We start from the raw sequence: 25,750 nt of genomic DNA on the forward strand, positions 1-25,750 counted from the left end.
TAGAATGCAGGTTTAAGGCACTTCCACGCTTGATGGTGTTTTAACCCCCCAACGTCTCCTTCCAGGCAGTGCTGTGACCGTTGACTTCAAGGCACCTAACCCTAACCTTAACCCTAACCCTAACCATAACCATAACCATAACCATAACCATAATCATAACCATAACCATAACCATAACCATTGCCTAATCCTAGTGCCTTCCATGCAGCTCTGCCTGGAAGGAGACGTTGGGGGCTTAAAACACAGATAAACCACTTCCGCATTGGCTTCACTTTTCAGGCCAGGAAGTTGCCGCTGGGTCTGCATGGGTGTCGGTAAGCTTTGGTGCCCTGGCTTGTTCCCCAATGGCTCTCGGATTTGATGAAATTGAAATTGGAGGCAAAATACAGTTAATAGCCTTGTATTCCAATAAACATGTTCATAATAAAAGACACACAGGAAAATATTTTAACAAGAATAAGCTAAAATCAGGGGCAGGCTATTGTTTTGCCTCTTGTAAAAAGCTTTGGCTACTTTCCACTTTGAACAAAATTGCCATGTTAAAAGGGGCTTCCCACCGGAATCGATGCCTTATTGGATTTACACAGTGGCCAATGCAGGGCAACTTCCCTTTTTAGCATTAATGTAACACAGTAAACTATAATGGCAATACTATATTTCTGAGCTCAATAATGCACTGGGGACTTGAGTGTAAGTGTGTGTGTATGTGTGTCTACTGTGAGCAAAACAAAGAAAGCACAGAGGAAATTGGCTACAGAGCCAGTTGAAATCAAGTGCTTTGTAATCTTCTCACCGGGTTTGTTCCATTGACACAATAGATGCAATCAGATCATCAACTTTTTTCCTCTTCCCTAATCACCTCATCTTATATTGTCTCTTCGTCTCTCTGTTTCCTTCATCCACAAATTATCATTTGTTCTCTTCACTTTCTCTATTCTCCATTTTCCATTTTTCTTCTGTACCATCTTCTGCTTTATTTAGCCATCTCTTTCCTGTCTTTCTCATCTCACCTCTAATCATGTCATCTCTTCTATTCCTCATGTTCTGCCCTCAATCCTCTCCCTCCTCTTTTCCCAAACCCTGCATCTTTTTCTTTTCCTCAAATGCATTCCTCCATCACCTATACGTCCGCTAATCTTCTCTTCCACCAGAAGAGGGCATCTCAAAGGGAAATATAACACTACCGTCTCCTCCTCTTCTTCCTTGTAGAGAAAGGAGGATGAAAAACAGGAGGAGGACCAGGAAATCAAACTGATCTATTTTGATCCCCTCTGTTTTCAAGCAGGAAGTCTGGCAATCTATCCTCTACACACACACACACACACACACACACACACACACACACACACACACACACACACACACACACACACACACACACACACACTTTCCACAGAGGCTGGCTAGCCTCCAAAGACAATAATGTAGAGGGGAGAAAAAGCAGAGGGATGAGGGATAAAAGACAAGAAAAGATTAAGCATGAAAGGAAGATGAGGGGGATCTGCCATAGGGGGCCTGGAAGGGAAGGAAGCAAGAGAAGAAAAGAAAGAGGGAACAGAAGAGGAGGAAGGAAGGGGACAAAAGCAGGGTGAGATGAGGCAAAGGAGGGGGGCAATAAAAGAGACAACAGACGGTGAAAGCATCTAATCATACTCAATATAAAATGATCATGACCGCAGCAGATGTTTTTGTCTTGCACATGGAAGGGAAAAACATCTTTGTTCCAGTGCTTGTGTGTATTTTTATATACTTTTATGTACTGTAAATATAAATGAAACAATGGTTCTACCGCACACATGGCAACAACACATTTCAGTGTAATTTGCCAGAGCAACAATGTCAAGAAAGGCTCTATTGTGCAGAGCAAGATTAAGTATTTTGTTTACTTTGTTTAAAATCAGTATCACACATCTTTATAACCAAGTCATCTACTTAGCCATGCTTGTAATTATATTTGTCTGCTCAACTGTATTTTATTATTATTGTTATCTTTAAATTTAAATCCTCAAATACAATGTTAGACAAAAACATCAATATTAAGAATATTATGTATTTTTATCTTTCCTATCCGTCGAGCGGTAATTACTACGTCACTTCCGGAGTATTCCGCTGATTTTTTTAAACATTATTACGGTGCATAACTTACTGGAACAAAACTGAGCAACGTGTTATTGCTGGTGACAAAACCACTGATTAAATATGTACATTGACGTCATTGTCGTTAAAGACCCGCTGATCGCTGTGCGATTCTCTGATATGAATGCCCACATTGCATTGTGGGATATGGGCTTAGAATGCGCCCCGCTCGGATCATATCGTAGTCTTCTGTCTTACAGCATACTGTAATATTTCACCGGTAATAAGACCGAAATAATTATATTAAAATAACGAAATGAATACCATGATAACATCTAAATAAATGTTGATAGATGTAGCGTTATAGTTTTGAAAAGATCAATGCACAACAAAGTAATCCAGCTTCTCTGGCAATAAGACCAAAATAATAACATTAAAAGAATGTTAAGATAAGATAAGATCTTGTGAATGAATGTTGATTAAAACAGCGGTTATTGGGCTAAAAATACCAATAATAGCAAAGCTGTATACAGCTTCCCTGCTGTAGCCGACTGGCAGAAAGAATCGTGCTGTGAACACAAAAGATGCTTCCCATTAAAATACATCAGTTTAAAAAAACGTGCTGACCATCATGTGTCCGTGTACACAAATCAACAGATTAAATTACGTGAACATTTCACGAACTGCCATGAGACTGGGTTGCATATGTTGGACCCTGGCAGAATGCAAGCTGGAGTCTTTAGAGGAGTTTTAAGTCATATCTAACACACCTCAATGAAATATTGGAAAATGAAAATCCTGTAGTATTCTTTCAAAAATGGATGCACAGTATTTTGAGTACCTTTTTCAATTACTCTTGACATAAAGATTGCTGGACTCAGGAGAACATCACTCCTGCATGAAGAGCGGAGACACTGCTGCTGTGAGTTAAGTGCCACACACACACACACACACACACACACACACACACACACACACACACACACCCTGGATTGAATGAGAGGAGTGAGGACAGGGCAGGAGACTGTCAGCTGTTACACTGTCACAGCTGGTGACATGGTGTGTGAGACTGACTTGGTGGGCCTTACATGTGTGCGTGTGCTTGAGATACACACGCACGCACGCACACACACACACACACACACACACACACACACACACACACACACACACACACACATCAACATCAACATCAGTTTAGATCATCAGGCCTCAGATTGAACTGGACTGACAGGCCATCGCTCATAGAGAGTCTGTCTAAAGAATTTTTTTTTTTCCCTAACTAGCCCACAGCATTGGTGCATTAGAGTTGCATATTGCTTTATAGCCTCAAAACTCCTCAAACTATACTGAAAGCTATAATGGTTTCTAAAACTTTAAAAGAGGGCTTTAAATAGAAGTGTCCTTTAAAATACAGCAGATGCATCTTGAAGTGACAGTTTTACCAAGACAAAAAGCTCTACTGGGTGTATTTGCCAACCTGGCTCCACACATTTTCTAAGGATGGCCTTCATGTATTACAACATTATGAATCCACCAAAAGGTAAAAAGGAGCAAACCTCTTATTTTCCTTAAAGGAAATCAAAGAGAGTAAAAAGAAAAGAAAAAATTGAAAGGCCCCCTCCAGTGTATTGACATTTTTATATTTCATATTATTTTTTTTTCATATTTCATTTCCTGACAATGTTGACTAACCACACTGTTCATCAAAACATCTTTGACAAATAACTTCATTGTATGCTCAAAGTTAAAAAAAGAAAGCGGTTGCTAAAACGGGAATATGACGTGTGGCTATCATCCTCCAAGCTTGCGCAGTTAGTTAACTTAGTTAGATGTAGTTAGCTAGCTTAATTTATTGCATTAGCTAACTCGGGGTCTTTACTTTTTGTTGTTGTTTCCTCTACCTTTGTTTGGTGTGCTGTTTTATTTTCATAATGGCATTTGAGTGTGCAGTGAACAAATGCAAAAAACACAGTGAATTACACAAAATCCCACCCATCACTCTCTTTTTTACTGTCTCGCATTCCACAACGTAGGCCACCGCAGTGTGGATAGATATTATTATATAGAGGTCGGCCATTTCAAATGCAGTTTCAGGATGTTTTGGAGGTTTGCAAGGTGTACCAGCACTGTCGGCTGGACAGAAGCACAAAGTTTCAGCCCAGACACGAAGAACATCTCCATGCAACATTAAGAGAAACATCCCGTTAGAGAAATAAAAAAATAAATAGAATCACAGCCGCACTCCAGTGCAGTGTCTGTGCTGGGAGCTGAGGCGAGAGCAGACAATGCTGGTGCATGGTGCACATCCAAAACATTCCGAAACTGCATTTGAAATAGTAGACCCCAGCAACATGTCTATCTGTCCTGCGGTGCTCTATGGCCATTTCGTGCTTTAGCTAAAAAGAAAGTTTAAAATAAATGAATAGAACAAGCTTATTTCATAAAGGATTTAAACAAGTAACCCAGACAAAGCCATTTGTGGTCTGATAAACAGTAAATCCATCGGATTCAGTCCCTTATTGCTGTTCTTTCCAAGATGCTGTAGCTGCAATCTGGTTGCCATGGTTATAGATTATGTACGACTATTATCCACACACCATTCTCTGTTTGAGAAAGAGCGTTAATGTTAACAGTCAAAAGTACAACCTTTAGTTTAAGGATCATTATGTAAGTCCCCTTACTGCACAAAAGTAAAGATAGAAATCAAAAGACGACTTAAATAAGAGATCATACAGGGTTAGACTAAAATAAATCTAAGTACAGAATCTGCAAGCATGTTAAGTCCAAATTGTGTACCAATTACAAACACTACAGAGAGTACAAAAGTATATCATAGCATATTTCAAAGTTTTAAATAGTTTTCCAGACTTTCAGCACTGGAGAATCACAATGATTCATATTATTGATGACAATGTCGTACGTACAGTACATTGTTTACATGTCTTGCTTTTATGGGCTTCAGGGTCAATAAATGATGAATCCTATCACAGCTCAATTTTAGTTACAAGCTTTTAATGCTACAGGTAAACTCCCTAATGGATTAGAATGAAGAGAAAAATAATACTCAGTATGAAATAATGAAAGAAAATGTTGCAATGCTGGCTGGATCGGTTTAAAGCAAAATGCCTTTTTTTCCAGAATGTTCCTCTTTCTGTGCATTGGACCATTCTGTACAACGGATGTCCCAATCATGTTTTTTAGGCCCTGATCCCAATCCAAATAAAAAATGTGTTTATGTGTATGTCCCCTAAAATGTTTACCTTGACTATACTGACTTGAATCGATTCAAAGTATGTCACTAGAGAGTTGTTTTCACATTCCAATCCTGAAGGGGGGATGTCTGTGCAGTTCCCTGAAATCTGAGAATAAAACGTATCGCGGGCAAGACATACACTGTCACACTGCCAGTTTCAAGCTAACAAGCTAACAAACATAAATTAAAGATTCTTACTACACTTACCATTCTTATACGTCTGCTAGTCGCCAATGTTAGTGCATAACTCCTTATCTGAGTCTAGGTCTGACTGACGGCAAAACTATAGTTGCAGAACACGGAGCTCAGCAAGCAGGCTGCCTGCCTGTGGAGGCTTGCAAACGCGAGAACACGCACATTGAGAATTTCTCAATCAGGGAGAAAGAGTAGATGTGCTTCCTCCCCCCCTTTTACTTTTTATTCAGGGAAATCATGTTCAACAAAATACCACAACAGAGTATTTTAAAAATGTTGAATAAATATGTATTTAACACATTAAGGTGTAGCCTACTATTCAAACCTGCATGACATAATGTATTACTGAATGTTTTGGAAGGTAAGGCAAGAAGTTCTTCAGATCTAGTCACATTTTTTATTATACATTTGACTGCACTGGATATGTAATCCACTATTGTGATTGTCTGCTTTGTTATGTCTGATATCACCACCATTTTTATTTATAACCGGTCTTTCCCTTTGCTGTATCTTTTTTGCAGTAGCAACGCTCCAATTTCCCCACAGGGATCATTACTGTCATCTCCTCTAGAAATCATTTAATGCACAACGGAACAGAGAATGGATCTTTTAACTCTTTGTGGAATACATCTGCCCAAATGATACAAAAAGACTTAAGCTCAGTGTACATAGCTTAATCTAAACCACTTTTCCAGTGTTTGTCTACTGCTAACACGTAAAAAAAAGACATACAGGGCCTTATCTTGCACCTGACGCGGCGCAGCGCAAAGCCCGACTCAAGTGTCTTTGCTAGTTTAAGACTGACGCAGTTGTCAATTTCCCATCCAGCGCCCACGTCGTTTAAATAGCAAATGCACCTGCGCCCATCTGTGCTGGTCTTACAGGGAGGTGTGTACAGGTGCATTATTGGCGTATTGCTATCTTGAGGCAGTGGAAAGTGATCGCGCCAATGACCAACAAAAACCTGGTCTAAAGTCAATAGCAGCATTTCATTGTTATTTTAACAGTGCATTAGTAAAATGCGCCTAGACTCGTGCACAGCACGTGCACACTATGCTTGTTACACACACAGGGACGCACAGCAGCATACAAACATGCAAAAGATTAAAAATAAAAATATTACAATGAGAAATAGTATTATGATATGATCTGTTCACACGCTTTCACTACACGCACGAGCAGATCAGTTTCTTCTCGTGAAAAATCTCTCCTTCCTGCTCAGCAAATCCGCTATCATAATAGCAATGCGCCAAGGTACAAATGTGCCTGGCTTTTAAAGGGAATGGGAGATGACACTCTGATTGGTTTATTGCATGTTACGCCCAAAACACACCTATGATTAATTAAGACACTAAGTACAACCCTTTTGAACCATGCGCCTGGCGCATGGACCCTTTTTTCCACCGTTAAACTAGCAAAAGTGGATTCGTACACGCTTAGATCATTAAAATAGGGCCCACAATGTTAGAGTGGACTGTTGGTAAAGAGTCCCAGCTCACTTGTCAGGTAGCATCCAGCCTGCTGAAGTATGAACATGTAGACATCTGTTGAATTACCAAAACAATACTGTTGGACATTCAGCCTAGTAAATCTGATTTGCTTACAACTTGCATTACTGACAACGATTTCCTGAATCCCAAGTGGCTCATTCATTTTTTAATACATCTTCACTACCTTCCAGGGGCCTATTGGTTTCATTTAACTTTAGTTCCCTATCAAAATCTACTCACAGAGCCAACGGAACGTGTTAACGGTCAGTAGTCCCTTGAAATATGTTCTGTCGATGAAAAACGACTCTTAAAGGTTATGTAAGAAAGGCTTAAAAACAGTAGTGGTCTGACATTGTGTTGTAAAAAAAAAATAGTATATATATATATATATATATATATATATATATATATATATATATATATATATATATTAGGGCTGTCAATCGATTAAAAATTTTAATCTAATTACATACTCTGTGATTAATTAATCGAAATTAATCGCATACATAATTAACGGTGCGATACTTTTTAAGAAAGTAAAAAAAAAAAAGAAAAAAAAAGGGTACTAAACAACAGTTAGTGACATTAAAGAACGGCTTGTTTATTGCTAAGGCCATATGGTCAAAATGAAATGTTTAATAATAATGTATAACAATAACAATAACTTATTTCACTAGTAAATTGCTGTTGAACGACAAAAACAACCACCAGATGGTAAAGGACATTTACAATAACTTTAAATGCACCACGAGGCTGTAGGTTACCAGTTTCATTGAACGCACCGTTTGTGTTGTTTAGCTACAGATTGTTATCTGTTGAATCCTCTACAGTGAAACACAGTCAAACTTTACACCGTTTAGCGTTAGCTGTCAGCATTGTAACCATGTTTATCCAGCTACTAGCTAGCGGTAGGCTAACGTTGGCTGCTGTCGAGTATAGTGTTAACTAGCGTCACGTGCAGCGGTGTTTGTGTTGCCTGTATCATCTTCAGAGCATCAGAGAGAAGCACAGACATATCAGTGGCACCAGATTTCGGTAGCCAGGGTTGGCAGGAAGAAGATTTTTACAAGTAAATGTTCCAATTAATGATCCAGGCAGAACATTCTCGTCTCCCTCCTTCAACTTACAGTCCAATGGTGGCTAGAACGGCTCCGGGTCAAACGTCAATATGGAATGGATTAATCTGCGTTATTTTTTTTAACGCGTTATTTTTTCTCAGATTAATTAATCGAAATTTTTTACGTTATTTTGACAGCCCTAATATATATATATATATATATATATCAATCAATGTCCATTTCCAAACACATAAAAACATTCTCTACTGTAAGTTTTTTGTTTGTATGTGAAAGTTTTTCCTCATGTTTTTACATTATACTTGAAAACAACATATACTGTAACCATTTTTTCACATTGGTTGCAGCAGAATGAGTGCTTCTATGCTTTTTGAGACAAGGGTTTTTCTGACTGAAATACTCTCTCAGCAGAATCAGAGTTAACAGCTGAATGCTTTAAACTATGGTTCATCCCTAAGTGGTGGAAAAGTATAACTTCAGTAAAAAGGCCAATACAGCATGCATGTAGCTGTGTGTTCAGACATTCCTGGACTGCAATCATTATCCACATCAATACTACAGAGTTAATGTAGAGAGATTTTTTGTGTGAGAGAAAGAAGTTCAGCACAAGATCATCTCATCCACTTTTCTCTTCTAATGCGTGACCGCCCTTGTTTCATTTTCATTTTTCTTTTCATAATGAACAGAGAATTATGCAAAAATGTAAACATGTAATGTAAAATTGAGTAACCACGCAAAGAAGATACCCACGCAGCAGGGATTGTGTTGAGAGTAATTTGAGTTTCTTTAAAGCCCCTGACACACCAACCAGACGGTACACCCTCGGCAGAAAAGGCAGTTGGACTGATCAGTCTACCTGAGTTGGTCAAAAAAGTGCCTCGGAACACACCAAAGCGACGAGACGTAATACGTCTCCATAACAGCAGGCAGCGCTAATCTGTATTGTCGCCCAAAAATGAAAACCGGCAGCTGATTGGACGAATGCGTCACGTGGGTCTAGTTTCTCTGGAAATTAAAAGCCAGACTGTCATGGCGGCTTGTTCACAAATACAATCTCATATTGTACTAAAATAGTTCACCGAAACGTGTTTCTGAAAACATTTTAAGCGAGAAATAGGCCATGCAGTTGCTGAATCGGTCTTCATTTCAGATCGACAAAGGTGCAGTGCCCGCCTTCCGATTCAACATGTCAAATCGGCCAAAATGAAGGCAGACGGCCCCTCCAACGGACGACGGCACGGAACACACCGAACAGACTGGAGTCACTGACCTCGCCAGACTGTCCGACAGCTGATTATCGGGTTAGTGTGTCATGACCATGAGGCTTAATGAAATCTACATGTACACACATTCACACACAAAAGCGAGTATGTTGACATAAAAGCAACAGCAAAACCCCATATCCCTAAAGACTCACAAAGGAATGTTCAATTTGATCTTAAACATACATACATACATATTGTCTATTTCGACAGGCATACAGACACACCGACTTCATTAAGAGGAGTGTGTGTTCATTATTTATCATTGTTTATATCTTTGATAGAGTGCCAGATAACAAGGCTAAAATTGCTGACTGATGGATATTTTGCCTTCACACATACTGTACAGAACAGACACACTTATACTGTATGCTAGACGGAACATCCCCTGCTACACACACACTCACACTGAGTTTATAGAGCTGTACAAACAGGCTAGGGGTCAGTTGTTTGTGTGTCTGTTTGTGTGTGTGTTCCTTATTTATCACTGTTTGACATATTGCCACTGGAAATAATGGGACTAAAGTGCTGACTGATTCAGATTTACTGTAGGTGTCACATATTTACCCAGACACTACTTGGTTGTCTTCCACACACAGAGAAAAATACTCTTGGGTCGAAGCAAAAATGTACACATCAAAGTGATTAAATGTTAAAGTTCTGACCTCTCTCAGTGAGTTTAAACTGAAAATGTTGCTGACGCTATAAAAAAGACATCTTTGTTTTGTGCAGACAGAGATTTAAAATGGTGATTGCAGAGATTTGTTTTCCTTTTTCACTCCTTTTTTGTATCTTTTCTCTTTGGTGATACACATTCATAGCTGTGGTGGTTTTGGCCTGGCTTGGAGGACATTCAAGCTTAAGGTAGACCTTGGAATTTTCCCTTTAAACAATTTGATTTAGTTCACACGTTCACACTTTAACAGTAGAAAAAAAGCAGGGACACGGTGGAATATCAATGTCAATAAAATTGTGCAACAATGTTCAACTGTGTGCTGTCTTACTTACAACAATATATTTGCTCCATGATCACAGTATTACCAAATATTTGTTGTTGCCACATTAATAATTGCATTAATTTTACAAAGCCACAATCTGAAAGCGACTAACATGACAGGATATATTTCTAATGTCAGGATTTAAAAATATTTCAATACTTGAGGTACTTCTCATTTGTCTCACAAGGATGGTGATAATTGAAGCCACATCAGGGTCAGAGTCCATTGAGGATGCTACAGAACAAATTAGTTATTCAACCAGTCAAGCAAATTACATGATAAAAGCTAAGTCCAACAAGATGCAAAGGGAGATCCACTAAGCTGAGTAGCTTAATGTGTGGAAAAAGGGGCATTTGGTAAAAATTCAAAGCTCCCATAACAGAGTTTCTGCAGGTGTCACCAAGTCAAATTTAAGACTTTTTAAGACATTTTTAAGACCATTATGAATGAAATGTAAGACCTTTATCACAATATCACCTGAGCCCTAAATTCAGTTTTTTCAAGTCAAGTATTGCTAAACTTGCACTTCCCCATAGCTGAAGAATAAAATCTGTTTTATGTCAACGGTACAATCTGAAAGAGACTCGTGCCAATAACACGAATGCTGATTGGCTGCAATATAAGTTGCATGTTAGTCTCATTTTTATACGTAATACAGCAAAATTATTTTTGGACTAGCGAAAGAAAGAACTACAACACCACGGAATTAAAAAAAAGAGCATTAGAGATAGCGTTGCATGGACTTAGGAAAATTAAGACCAGTTTAAAATTATTTAAGGCCTAGAACACAATACTTCAGCGAATTTAAGACTTTTTAAGGCCTAAAATTTTGATTTAGAAATTTTAGACATTTTAAGATCCCGCGCAAACCATGCATAAGTATCGTACAGCCTAATGTACATTTTTATACACACATGATCAGTTACCATATGATAATAAGTAGGACCCACATGACAATTCAGCATCAATCTACAGATGTGGTTTGATGTTAGCCAAATAATTTGTTTTAAATAAAATACTGGTCACCCCCTGTAGTGACATGTAATTGAAAAATAAGCTAAGCTGAACAGATCTTTAGCATGTTGAATGACTAGTAGACTCTATCCCTTCTCACCATCTCTTAGGTACCATATGGATTTGCCTGTCATAATACATTTACATATATCATTATGTCTTCAACTTAATGAATAGATTTTTGAGTTTTGTTACATTTTCCTAGGCTATGTTGTTTTGAATAATGAATTTTTATTATTAAGGGAGAGATATGTTTCAAATCCTGTAACTTTCAAACATTTCTATTGTCTTTTTTTCTGTGTGTGTGTGTGTGTGTGTGTGTGTGTGTGTGTGTGCGTGCGTGCGTGCATGCATGCATGCGTGTGTGCGTGTGTCTGCACTGACCATTCAAGCGATTAACATCAGGTGTGTCAGCACTCTAAGCCTGATGGATACGTCACATTAACCCCTCTCCATTGTGTGTTTGTACCTGTGTGTGTGTGTGTGTGTGTGTGTGTGTGTGTGTGTGTGTGTGTGTGTGTGTGTGTGTGTGTGTGTGTGTGTGACACACAGGAGGACGGAGTATTTCCCGCTGGACTCCCACATTACCTGAGGTCAGCACTGTTACTGACAAAGTGAGAAAAATGTGTGTGTCTTTGTGTGTATGTGTGAATATGAGCGCATGTGTGTGTGTGTGTGTGTGTGTGTGTGTGTGTGTGTGTGTGTCTTTGTGTGTATGTGTGAACATGAGCGCATGCGTGTGTGTGTGTGTGTGTGTGTGTGTGTGTGTGTGTGTGTGTGTGTGTGTGTGTGTGTGTGTGTGTGTGTGTGTGTGTGTGTGTGTGTGTGTGTGAGCGATAAATTACACAGTGCAGGTGTGAACAGCCATAATGATGGTGGCTGGTCTAGACGTGGAGCTGAGTACAGCAGGTTTGGGAGCTCATACTGCCTTCAACAGCATATTTTACCCTCTCACATACACAAACTCATGCACACCAGCATACAGAAAAAACAAAGAAACACATACAGACTGAAAAATACAGTAACCGTCACCTGTCACATTATGACAGTCATGCCCTTTAACCCTAATGCATGCAGTGATGACACGCTATATGCAATCTAATATGATCATATATTATGATAGATTTCACTTTAACAGCCAATAAGTTGTTATTCATTTATATGTGATTTGTATTGAATTTATGCTGGATGAACCATTTTGTGATACTTATAATACACTTATTTAAATTAAATTTATCAATGAAATTACCTATTTAAATTGCAACAACTTTATTCGCTGGCACTTTTGGTCATTACCCCCAAATTATTCACTGACCCTTACAGCTCACAGACTATAGGTTTAATGGGGCCCTGAACTAGAAGATAGTGATGGTGACGGTACATCGATGAACACTGTCAAACTCACACAGACACACATCAAACTCCACACTCTGCCTGTCTCTGCCAGCCCTTCATCCACTCACTTCCACTCCATGAGGCAGTGAAACAGACACCTCTCCAAGTCCCTAAGGACACCAGAGGCAGAGGATAGGAGGGAAAAGCTGAGCATAGATGATGGGACACTCTATTTAGACCACACACATACACATACACTTAGTCCCATCACTCCCTCTCCCTCCTTTTTCCTATCTGTCTTATTCCATGCATCATTCACCATCCTGTTTGCCTCCCTCACTCCAATCTCTCTATTTTTCTATCTCTCTCTCTCTCTCTCACACTCTCTCTCTATCTCTCTCTCTCTCTCTCTCTCTCTCTCTCTCTCTTCCACACTGATTTCTCAGATTAGTTTATTTGTAAAGAAACATTAAGCTACATCAGGCAGGGCTTTTATAAAAAAAAAAAACTACATATCTCTTAAACATAAATCACAAGAGCAGCTGTGACAGCAAAGAGCAGCCCTTCCACTAATTGAGATCATGTACCTATCGCCCTATTTGCCTGAAGGAAATGACAAATTTAAATTGTCTACGAAACAGCGGTGGGTTAACGCTCAACACAGAGAAACCTGGATCTTTCTCTCCGCTCTCTTCCCTTTAACCTCCTTTGGCATAAAACATTACAATATCTTTATTTACAGCTCAGTTTTGATACTTTGAGTAAACGGTTAGTTAGTGAGAAATGCACTGAATTAAATTACCCTGACATTTTAATTTGGTGACATTTGCCAGTAACACAGATCCTAAAGTGCACATGAACAACAGTTAATTTTAAGGCTAATAATGACATTTACAATGTTGAAGTCATGGTGAAATTGCAGTGGCATTAACTGCACTTAGTAAAATTCAATATAAATTACATCTACATTGCTTTCTTGGTGACGATTTAAAGAAGCAGTGTGCAGGATTTTAGGGGATCTATTGGATCTCATTAGCTTAGAATGAGCCCTTTATATCTACATAGAGAGCTGGACCTTTTCCAAGGAGTCTGCCATGTTGCATCGCCATGTTTCTACAGAAGCCCAGTATGGACAAATCAAACACTGGCTCTATAGAGGGCCTTGCAGGCCACCATAGGCAGCCGTACCTTATTAGGAGAGGAGGGGAATTCAGTTGGCTGCAATCTGCAACCTCCCCGCTAGATGCCACTAAGTATTTTGTATTTGTACGGTGTGTTTATATTAGGGCTGTCAATCAACTAAAAAATGTAATCTAATTAATTACATACTCTGTGATTAATTAATCGAAATTAATCGCATACATAATGAACGGTGCCTGAACTGATTTTTAAGAAAGTAAAAAAAGAAAAGAACGGTACTAAACAACAGTCAGTGACACGGCTTGTTTATTGCTAAGGCCATATGGTCAAAATTAAATGATTTAATAATAATGTATAACAATAACAATAACTTATTTCACTAGTTAATTGCTGTTGAACGACAAAAACAACCACCAGATGGGAAATGGACATTTACAATAACTTCAAATGCACCACGAGGCTGTAGTTTACCAGTTTCATTGAACGCACCGTCTGTGTTGTTTCTCCGACGGCAGCTGCAGATTGTTACATCCCAGTGTTGAATCCTCTACAGTAAAAGACAGTCAAACTTTACACCGTTTAGGGTTAGCTGTCAGCATTTTAACCGTGTTTAATCCAGGTACTAGCTAGCGGTAGGCTAACGTTAGCTGCTGTTGAGTATAGTGTTAACTAGCGTCACGTGCAGCGGTGTTTGTGTTGCCTGTATCGTCTTCAGAGCATCAGAGAGAAGCGCAGACATATCAGTGGCACCAGATTTCGGTAGCCAGGGTTGGCAGGAAGAAGATTTTTACAAGTAAATGTTCCAATTAATGATCCAGGCAGCACATTCTCGTCTCCCTCCTTCATTTTACAGTCGAATGGTGGCTAGAACGGTTCTGGGTCAAACATCAATATGGAGTGGATTAATCTGCGTTATTTTTTTTAACACGTTATTTTTTTGTCAGATTAATTAATCGAAATTAAAAGTTATTTTGACAGCCCTAGTTTATATACAATGCAAAATGAAATGTGAAGATAAAAAAAATGCAATGGTTTGTCAACTGAGAAGGTGACAAAAAGTTGGGCTGGAGTGACATCACTCTTTATGGGTCTATGTGTTGCACAGGCTTGCTCCCACATCTTAACATACTATCGTGGGGACCTGACCATCAAGCAAGCAGATTAATCTAACTCATAGTACAGTAGTTGGGTATGAAACAGAAAACAAGAAAAAAATAAACTGTAAATGTAATCGCTGCACACAAAGCGCAGAACCCAAAAGTATATAAAAAACAAAAACTGCCACACAAAGGTTTCCATGCATGTTCACCTGCATGCACAAATGCTTCACTCTCCTCTCTAGTCTGGTTGCCAGGCAGACTCAAACGACATACTGACAGGGAATGCAGAGCCTAAGGCTAAGCTGAGAATCCAGCAAATGAATAAAGGAAACTGGGTCTTCATATACATCGAAGAGCTGGTAGGGAGTGGGTGCATCTTGCCATCACATTTGCCTAGAGTTCAATGTGATTGGATTATATATGTATGCATGTAACTGAATAGCAAAATAATACAGGAGAGAAGGAGTAATGCTGCTTGGGCGCACAGCAATCAAGTACATGTTTGCATATATTCAGCATCTCAATGTACCTGTATAACCATGGCAGGCGAGGCTTAAGAATATTATAAATCACGCTACATGTGGTATGATGCTTGTAAAAAGTTCCGTTAATTGTATTCTAAAATTCAAAGTGAATTGGTGAATTAAAGAGCAAAATTAAACTATGGTTCATTGTTATAAAAACCTGTGAGACATCATTACAGAGACACTGACCTATTGTCATGAAGACTGTGTCTGTCTCTCTTGCCTCAGTTTTATGAGCTACTCATAAGCTGATGTGTTTGTATTCCCCTGTTGCAACCCCATTTTATTCAGTCATAACCCCATTTATAATTAATGTTGGTCATTTTTATTGATTCTCCAATTGTTGTTTTATCATCTTTAAATCACCCTGTAATTCTGATCTCAAAAGTACCACAAGAATAAAGTTTTATTGTATGCCCCCACTGATTGGCGGCCAATCGGGATTTAAAAATAAAAAAAGCACACTGCCGATAAAAGTTTACAATTGTCACCTATGTGTGAGAATACTCAAACAAATCACAGACCACTGGCAGTTTTATTATTCTTCTTCTACAATATAACAATTTGATGTGGTATTCATCACTTTGATGTGGTTAAGAATTAAAAAGTTCACAAAGTGCTGCACAAAGTTAAACACAAGAATCTTTCTTCCTTGGAGTTTAGATGTCGCTATAAAGTTTAGATGTCGTTTTAAAGATAAATATGCTATTTTACCATAAGCACTAAGGACATTTTGACACCCATATTGAGTTAGTGGAGTTCATTGTATTGGAAATAAAATTCAGAATGTTGATAAATCACATCTGGTTTATGACTTCAGTGTGCAAGAGGAGCATTCAACAAATGTATTCCACATATTGAATATTGCGCAGAGCAGCGCACTACAAACTGTGTTATGAAGAGACAGACAGACTCAAGACTAAGATGACAAGGTACTAAGATGACAAACACGCTGTACAGAAATTGCACACTTTGACATAGAAATACACACACACACACACACACACACACACACACACACACACACACACACACACACACACACACACACATAGTCTAGTCCAGGCCAGGAATTAGCAGGCTGATTGGTGAGTGACAACTGAAATTGAATTTCTCTGCAGTGAAAGCCCAAAGGACTCTGCAAAAGGGACTCACAAATGTGGGTATAGAGTAGACACACACACAAGCACAGAAAGGCGCACACACTCAAACATACACACACACAAACAATTACTGAATAACCAAGGTTATAATCGTTAACGAAAACGAACGAAATAACGAAATCTAGGTGGGAAAAAACATTTTGTTAACTGAAATAAAAATAAAAACGAGGCATTACAAAAAAACGATAACTAAACTAAAACTGTAATGTCTGTTTGAAAAATGAACTAAAATAAAATAAAATGATCGAGTAAATGTCCTTAGTTTTCATCTTTGTTGATCTTTCATAGAGCAAATAACATTATATCTCTCCGACCATAACATTTCCCGTAGACATGTATAGTTTCCGACTGGGAACCCAGAAATTCCGACATTCCACGTGAACTTGAACACATGTCCGTGGCTCCGTCCCTCTCGCCTGGCATCATAGCGGTACCGAAAGTCGGAAGAAAGCGGCAGTCCTATTTGATTATGACTGTGTCAGATAAATGCGCCTTGCAGTGGAAGGTGGTAAAATATGTGGTAAATTTATTACAGGGAAAAATCCCACGAATTTGAAAGTACATTTGAGAAGTGCACACAAGCTAGGAGGCTAACCTAGCTTACCTTAACAAGGTAAAGGAGAACGCAACTTTCACCAGCGACCCAAAAGAGGGAGGAAGCGTGAGGTTAATATGTGGATTGATACTGGGATGTCTACACAACTGTGTGACTAGATTGACTTCAAAAAGTTCGCCACTTTACTCAAACCAAAGTTCAAACCACCATGTATGTCTTCTTTAGTCTGTTGGCTATTTAGGTTTTTTTCCTGGAACACGTCACTTACACATTTTGCACATACTGCATCTTGTGTAGACTGTTTACATATTTATGACCATATGTAGGCTACATTTTATGTACTGGTGTGATTGTTGAATACATTGTGAATACATATTTCTAAAATTGTATGATGTTTTTGTTGAGTTAATATTCCACAATACTTTTTCTGATCTTTTTGAATCCCCCGACAAATAACCCATATTACAAAAAAAGACTAAAACTAAACAAAACTAAACTAAACTAGCAAACCCGCTTTAAAAACTAATTTAAACTAAACTGAATTTGAAAATAAAAAGTCAAAATAAAATAAAAATAAAAACTAATGAAAAATGCAAAACTATAATAACCTTGGCTGGCACACACGTAAACTTTCTCTCAGTTTCCCCACACAGTCTTTCTATCCTTCTCTCTCATACACACACACACACACACACACACACACACACACACACACGTAAACTTCTATTCCCACAAGTCCCTCCTCTCCAATTTACTGCCAAAGCTGTCTCTTCAAAAGCAAATCTCTTTTTCTCCCCACACCATCACAATGAGAATTGCATCTGGCAACTCCTAAAAAAAAACAAAAAGTTTGAGAAAGGCCTTCATTATGCTGCAGCCAGTCAGATGTGATTTGAATGGTGATAAAAGGATATGGCAACCTTGGAGCCATAGAAGCAGCAACCCCTTATTGCTGGATTTGAAATGAGAAAAAATGTGTTTGTATGAGTGAGATCTTTTATTTCTGATGTTCTTTGCCTTGAAGTTGGTAATAACGATAAGCCTTAGGTAGTGTTCAGGTATACAAATGCAAAGACACAGATAGCAGCTGGATGTTTCTGATGGAAATCTGCTAATCAAGGAGGCCCGTGCATCAGAGGTGTGAAGGTGCAAAGCAGCAACCAACAGTAAATTGAGAAAAATGAACTCTATGCAAATGTACTGCGATGCACAAGAGGGACACATCAGATGAAATAATTGTACTTGCATTGATAGCAACAGAAAACACATGTGCAGCAGAAAAGAAAAGCCCAACCACACAATTGGTTCTGTTGCATTCTATATGTTAATTATGAGCTGATCACAAAAATGCCCAAAAGATACAGATAGTGAGAGTGAAAGGCGAGAGACAGCCTGCCTCTTCATATTTGTATGTGAATGCTTGATTAGAGGTCTCCAAGGAACTTTCGTCAATGAATTATGTTGTTCAATACATGATAACAGGAGTGATGCTATCAGTCTCCACTACTATAGTTTCCTCAAAATCATGCACGTCATAAGTCTATAGATAAAAGTATGGTTTGCCCCTCCTTAGTCTATATCCTCAAGGTTCCACTTCCGGGTTTGCTCCGGTGCCACAGGAAATTCTTCCGCATGTATATCTTTTCGCCGATGTCTGTTTCCTTCCGCTTTCTTTGTGTTGGAATTCTAAACTCCGGTGGATTTATGAGGACTATGGTTAACTGCTCCTCAGATCTCTGCAGGGTAAATCCAGAAAGCTAGCTAGACTATCAAATCAGAGTTTTCTCTCGCACGGCTAAAACAACTTTTGAATGTACACGTTCCAACAAAACAACTTCCATCCCGAGGCTATTTTAGGAGCTTAGTGCCACCCATGACAATTGTGATTGGTTTAAAGAAATGCCAATAAACCAGAGCATGTTTTTCTTGGAATGTGGGCTAGCCAGACCCTCCTCCACAGCGTGTAGAGGAGGGTCTGGCAAAGCAAGACTAGACCCTCCTTAACAAAACTAGGGACAAAGGAGCCAAGTTGAAGTTTATTGCAATAATGTTGCACGAGCATAATGACCCTTTGGTTAAACTAAAATAAATTAAATTAATTGGCTGTGAAATAGGAACCAGATAGTGTTTATATATAATATGTAATTATTGCAATTCAATACAGCAGTGAATGTTTTAAGTTACAACCGTGTTTCTCAGGTCAAAACGTCTGCTATGACAAAAAGGTCTATTTTATTATTTCTGATAATTATTGATTGAAAATGAACACTTCCACCTTTACCAACACACTCTACTTCTGGTGGAAACAGCAGTGTTTGAGGGAACACCGCTATTCTCACTCTTGTTATCATTTCTTCAGTTTATTTTAATCAGGTCTATTTTCCAGCTTAATGCAGTCAAACACAGCTGTACACATTCTTTGAAATGCTATGTGACATTTTTGTGTGTGTACTGCATGCTTGTTTAACAAGTGCAGTAGCCAGTGTCGGGTCGCAGTGGGTTCAAAAGTACAGCAACAATATATTAGCAATGAGTTGAATTTTTTTTAACTTTGATAAATGTAAGCCTAAATGGTCACTTGGATCCTTTCATCATATGACATATAGAGCGCCTAATAGTGTTTTACACCATTGTATTAACTTTAGGAATCTGTGACACTTACTCTCTTAAGCTATAAAGGGATATTGTTTCTCTCATAAATACTGTATGCTGATGTTGACTACAAAGAGTATATCTGGTTTTATGTAGAGGTATATTTTAAGAAAATATTTTTGGGGGATAAGCAGAAACTCACAACACTCGCTCGACTACTCCAACTCCAGACTGTCCTTGTCGAGTCATAATCCACCTTCAATGGGGAAGTGAAATAGACACCTCAGAGGTAGAGGACAAGAGGGAGAAGCTGAGCTGGTTGTTGTGTTAATGTCCAGACACTACATTCAAACCACATTTAGACAGACACTTACTCAACCCTATCAACCCTCTACGTTCTTTTCTATATTCTATATTCATCATTTCTATATTTTCTTCTTCAACCCATCATCCCCACCCCATGTTGCTCCTTCCTCCAGGCCTCCATAGCAGTTGCCCATCTTACTGCTTTTCTGGGGTTTTGGTTTTCTATGCATTGTTTTTCCCTTCTCTGTCGACCATACTGGTACCGGCAACTATTTTTTTATTTTAAAATCTAATCACAGAAACATTGCATTGAACGCTAACAAATCCAGTGTGTTTATTTGATTATTGCAAACTATTGAACTGTGTATGCCTGAATTAAGTTAAGAAGTGGTGCGGCAAACCCAGGAACATCTGGCCCAGCTGACGGTTTTTACCACTACATTACTCTCTTCAACTCAAACTTAACCATGTAGCACTGCCAAGGACTAGATAAATAGCTAGGGGGACTGAAGGGGTGCTTCTGCAGGATAACAGGATATCAATCTGTACAATACTTATTTCAAAAGCAGTCTAAAGTCTGACAGCTGCCAGAAAACAGAGGCCCAAGAGAAGTCATGTGCATTTTTTCAAATGTTTTTTTTTCAGCATCATTGTGTTTTCTACAATACTGTGGTCCTTCTTTTTCTCCCCACTCCAGAAGACCCTTTTCCACATCTGCAGGCTTCATTTTTTTTTTACCATAGAAAAAACATATTTTGAGGGAAATGTAATGTTACTTATACTGTTACTTATATTGTGTTATTTATTTAAGAATCAACAAAGTAAGTTCGTATTGCCTTATACTGATCTGTAACATGTTCACTTCCTGCATTTGAAAATATTTTTCAATTGGGGAAAACCAGGTTATTCAGATTAGGGAGACATTGTGGATCAAATAATATCAAAATGGCAAAGACGACTATAGTATGAGACAGGATGCAACCACTTATAAACCCATCAATCACCCTCACCTCCACTCCCTTACTTTCCACTGACTACATATTAGTGATTTGTGCAAGCAACTAATATAGGCACATTGAATATGAATATAATGCACATGGGACAAAACTACTTATTGTTATAACATCATTTAAATTATTTTAAAATTGCCAGATGAAAATTGCATGGGCCTTACTCATAGCTTTTTCTTATTATTGTTGCTTCTATCACACACACACATAGAATAAAACAAAAGCAGTTTATTTACTTCTTTACTTATATTCATGCACTTTTATCTTTATGTTCTTTTTGTTTAACTCCCTCCCTGCCTTTATAACTCCTCATGTCTCTTGGTCTCTTATACTGTCTCTGTTTTTCATACACAGAATACAGCCTTTGAAATGTTTTTTTTTTTGCTCTTTCATGCTTAGTGCTGGCTGCCTCCCCTCAGGCGTACTTCCCCACCTCTCTTATATTGTGAAGTTGCTTATTGAAACATAAGGCACGATATGGGGAGGCTTTACCAGAGGTTTGCAGGGGTCAAATTCTGCCTCATTTGCATACTGTATGTACTATCACAGTGTAGTTCCTTGAGCCCCAAGGCAATATGGGATATTGGATGTATTGGTGCTGTAACCCCTGGATGACATTTTCAGAAAGCCTAGGTTGAAAACTGGTGGATAGCATTGACTAGATGTTTTTGGCCTAAAAGTGCCTGTTGTTATTATTGGGTGCTAGTGTTTAGTATCTTTCTCAAATCAAAACAAATAACAATATATAAGTGAAATGTACTTATTTGGCATTTTAAAAGCACAAAACCACAGTGCAAGTGCTTTCTAAAAAAGGTGCTTACAATGCAGGGAGAAAGGAGGCACATAAAAATAATAACACAACAATGAAAATAAGGATGTAGTTAAAATCACAAAATAAGAGCAAGAGAGCATGAAAAAAGATTTCAGCCACATTGAAAAGCCAATGCAAAAAAAATGAGGTGAGTTTTAAATATTTGGACAGATTCAGCTGATGTCAGTGTTTCACAGAAGTATATTTTACAATGCCGTCACTGCAAATGCCCTTTAACCACCAGTCTTAACTAAGACAACCAAACTAAACAACAAATATGTCCTTTGCTATTGCCTTCCAAAGCAACGTATAATGTATTATACATATGGAAACAAATATGAACTGTATGGCAGTTTAATGCTCCATCACTGCTGCCACCGCTATACTGTATATGGTTTGTTTAGGATTGATTGATTGTTGATCTTAAAGTCGAAACGTCATATAAGAGAAATGCTTATGAGACCTACGTTTAAGGTTTGATTAGAGTTGTGGTTAAAAATAAAGGACACAAAACTTGAATGTTGGTAATAAACAGAAAATGAACTGCTACCGTCCAAAGTTTTTAAGCTCTAACAATATATTTTAAAACTCCTGCCATTGCTCTTGACATACATACATACATTCACACATCCACTAGAGGTCTTTATCAGTTAAATGTAAACAAATGTTATTATGAATTAATTGTATATATATGAAAAAATGTGAGCATTACAAATATGAATGAATTAGACGTGTTTCTAGAAACATGGTCTCGAATGGGAATCCATAAGAATAATAACACAAAGAAGAAAAATAAAGAGAAAAAGCACATTATTATATATTTGTGAACATTACCGCTGAAAAACGAAATATCTCAATTACAGTTTAAGTTTCAAAATACTATTTGGTGTAATGACATTTTAACTAAATAATATGCAACTTCATCTTCATCAATAGCGGACACTACTAATTTGACAAGATCATTTTAAATAAAAGGACAACATTCACTTGATATGTTAATGCAACTGTAACACACACACACACACACACACACACACACACACACACACACACACACACACACACACACACACACTCCTGTTGAACCTATGTTGGTATTATCATCACTCTCATGTTGCATTGCATTACAGCAAACATTTTAAACCACCTCTTATAGCTTTCTCACATAAAGACAAAAATATAAAACCCTGGCATTTAAATTACATACACATGCCTCTTACCGGAGTGAAGTTCATGACTTTGAGGATCCAGATGGTCAGCGCGAGGTTGACGATCATGGTGACGAGGAGGAGGAGTATGAAGAAGTACAAGCATCTCTTCCTCCAGCCATAGATTCCCACTGCTGGGTAAACCTGGGTGCCGCACACCGACGCCCCCCTCTGGTGAAGTGGATTGGGCTGTGCCGCAAGGATATACTGCTCCTGGGTCATCTGAAAGGGACACAAATATGAAGAATATATGTAAGAATCATTTAGTTCATCACTATTTTTTACATTTCTCTCTTTCTCTTTTAGATGTTCATCTCTCTAAACTATGTGCACTAATTTTGAGGGAATACCGTTCCTAAAATGTAATTTATTTATTCTGAGTACAGGTGCTGGAGTCACCAAAATTGTGATCATTTGTCAACTTAGGTTACTCTAGAAGTTTATTCAGCTCTGCACTAGGGCTGCACAATATATCGATTTTATCGTCATCGTGATATTAACTGCCGCACTAAACACATCGCGAAAGGTTGCAATGTTAGTTGATAGAAAATATCAGTAGAATACTGCACTTTAAAATGTTTCTGTCATTCGTTTTTCAGTGGTGCCCTTATATGCAATTCAATGACCAATGTGTTCAATAAAAGCATATTGGAAATGATTTCCTTTCATTTGTTTTAAATTCAACAAGCAATTTGTTGTATTTTAGCAGAATACAGAAAGCAGCAGAAATGCTGAATTTAGGAATATCTGTTTATCGCAAGTCATATCGTTATCGCAATATTCAACAACGTTATCGCATATTTTCCTCATATCGTGCAGCCGTACTCTGCACAAATACTAGACAAGCATCACAGTAAAGATTCCAAAGAGAAAAAGTAAGAATGAAGATAGAAATGGCATGCTTATTCTTCCCTTTTTTCATCCATGCGATGCAGAAAAAGATAAGACAGAGAGAGGAGAGGGTGAACTTTTGGGGTTTTGGTCATGGTGGTGGGGAGGATGGAAACTGTATTAAATAAGTGAAAATGAAGGGGAAAAGCAGAACAACAGAAAAAGAGAGAAAAAATGTAGGCAAAGCGTGAGATACTGAAAGAGTTTGGAAGTGAAAGAGCAGGGTAGAGCGTAAAAGAGAAAGACCGAAGTACGATAAAAATTAGATAGAGGTGGACCGTGAGAAGGGGGCAGATAAGACGGCAAAGGCGGACAGAGTCCATTAGTTGTAGTGCAGCAGGAGGAGTCATTGGTGGCAAGAGATATAGACACTGGCGGCAAGGTACTATCTTTGTCCATCTCTGACTCTCCAACTCTTTCTCACTCTCTTCAACCTGCTCCCTCAAATTCTCTCTCTCTCTCTCTCTCCCGCTCTCTCTCCCTAATTCACTTCCTATCTCACTTCTGCACCTCTCTCCCTCTTTATCAGTCTCTCTCACACACACACACACACACACACACACACACACACACACACACACACACACACATTATGTCTTTATTTGCTGAGGCTGCATGACCTTAACACCTCACTGACTGTTGTCATTCCAACAATACAATTCTGACCAGTCCCCCAGCGTGATGATATGGTAAAGGATCTTACTCAGTTGTGTTTTCCTTTCCCCTTCAGGAGCCATTTTCCACCTGAATTAACCGAAATTCTGGGTGACTAAACTTTGATAAGGCAGAGCCAAAACACATCAAATCCAGGTGGAAATTCAACCAAGATGCAATGAAGACTCAATCAACCAGAATGTCTCTGGAGATACATAGAAATATGTTTGGATGCATTAACTAAACAAAAGCGTGAATAGCAATATAAATGTATTTGTTAAAAATGGAGAACAAGAAAAACAGCTGATTTATTTTTTTTATATAATATCAGATTTAAAGGAAGCAATAAAAGGATATGATGTATATCACAATCTGCTTTTTTTGGTAGACCAGATATGCATGTAATATATGGTCTCAATGTGATCAAATTCATTTTTATCACTAGCTGGATAAGACAAAATAATGCAAACTGAGGGCTTACATAATGTTTGTGAAGTGGGCAAAGGGATTCATGTTTTCCCTTTTTTTATCCTACAATTTTCTCAGCTGGTTCATCTGCTGCAACTTTTGGGTGCACCTGTTCAGTCTTCCCAGGTATATATATATATATATATATATATATATATATATATATATATATACATATATAGGTATATTATATAGAAATAATATATATTGATAATTGTATCTCAGTATTCAGCATCCACACTGTATCAATAGCAGTGTGTGTGTGTGTGTGTGTGTGTGTGTGTGTGTGTGTGTGTGTGTGTGTGTGTGTGCGTGCATGTGTGTGTGTGTGTGTGTGTGTGTGTGTGTATGGGTGTTTTTCAAAGGCCAAGAGCAAGAATGTGAAACAGCCAAGGCACCAATGAAAACAAAAATATTTTATTGCCAAGTAGCTTTGCACATACAGGGAAATGTGTATTGGGGTTTTGGTGCATACATAATTCAGTGTCACACAGATATTGTGTGGTCACTTTGGTGTCTGTTTCAATTACTCAATCACTATGTCATTTGCACCCCCATTAATGCTCTGTCAATGACTCATTTCACTCACAGCTATGCATGGTTATCAATCCAACTCAGCATCTTG

At 38.3% G+C, this 25,750-nt stretch overlaps 1 protein-coding gene across 1 annotated transcript in view; it reads right to left on the reverse strand.

Moving 5' to 3' along the window:
* Positions 1–25,750, reverse strand: part of LOC144536178 (zeta-sarcoglycan-like) — a 383,819-nt gene that overhangs the window by 150,461 nt on the left and 207,608 nt on the right. Inside the window, exon 2 of the mRNA XM_078279176.1 lies at positions 23,125–23,334. Within this exon, the coding sequence (XP_078135302.1) occupies positions 23,125–23,334 (210 nt within the window). The remainder of the gene's footprint in view (positions 1–23,124; positions 23,335–25,750) is intronic.

This window comes from Sander vitreus, chromosome 2, assembly GCF_031162955.1.
Source record: "Sander vitreus isolate 19-12246 chromosome 2, sanVit1, whole genome shotgun sequence".
In the NCBI taxonomy this organism is placed as follows: domain Eukaryota; kingdom Metazoa; phylum Chordata; class Actinopteri; order Perciformes; family Percidae; genus Sander; species Sander vitreus.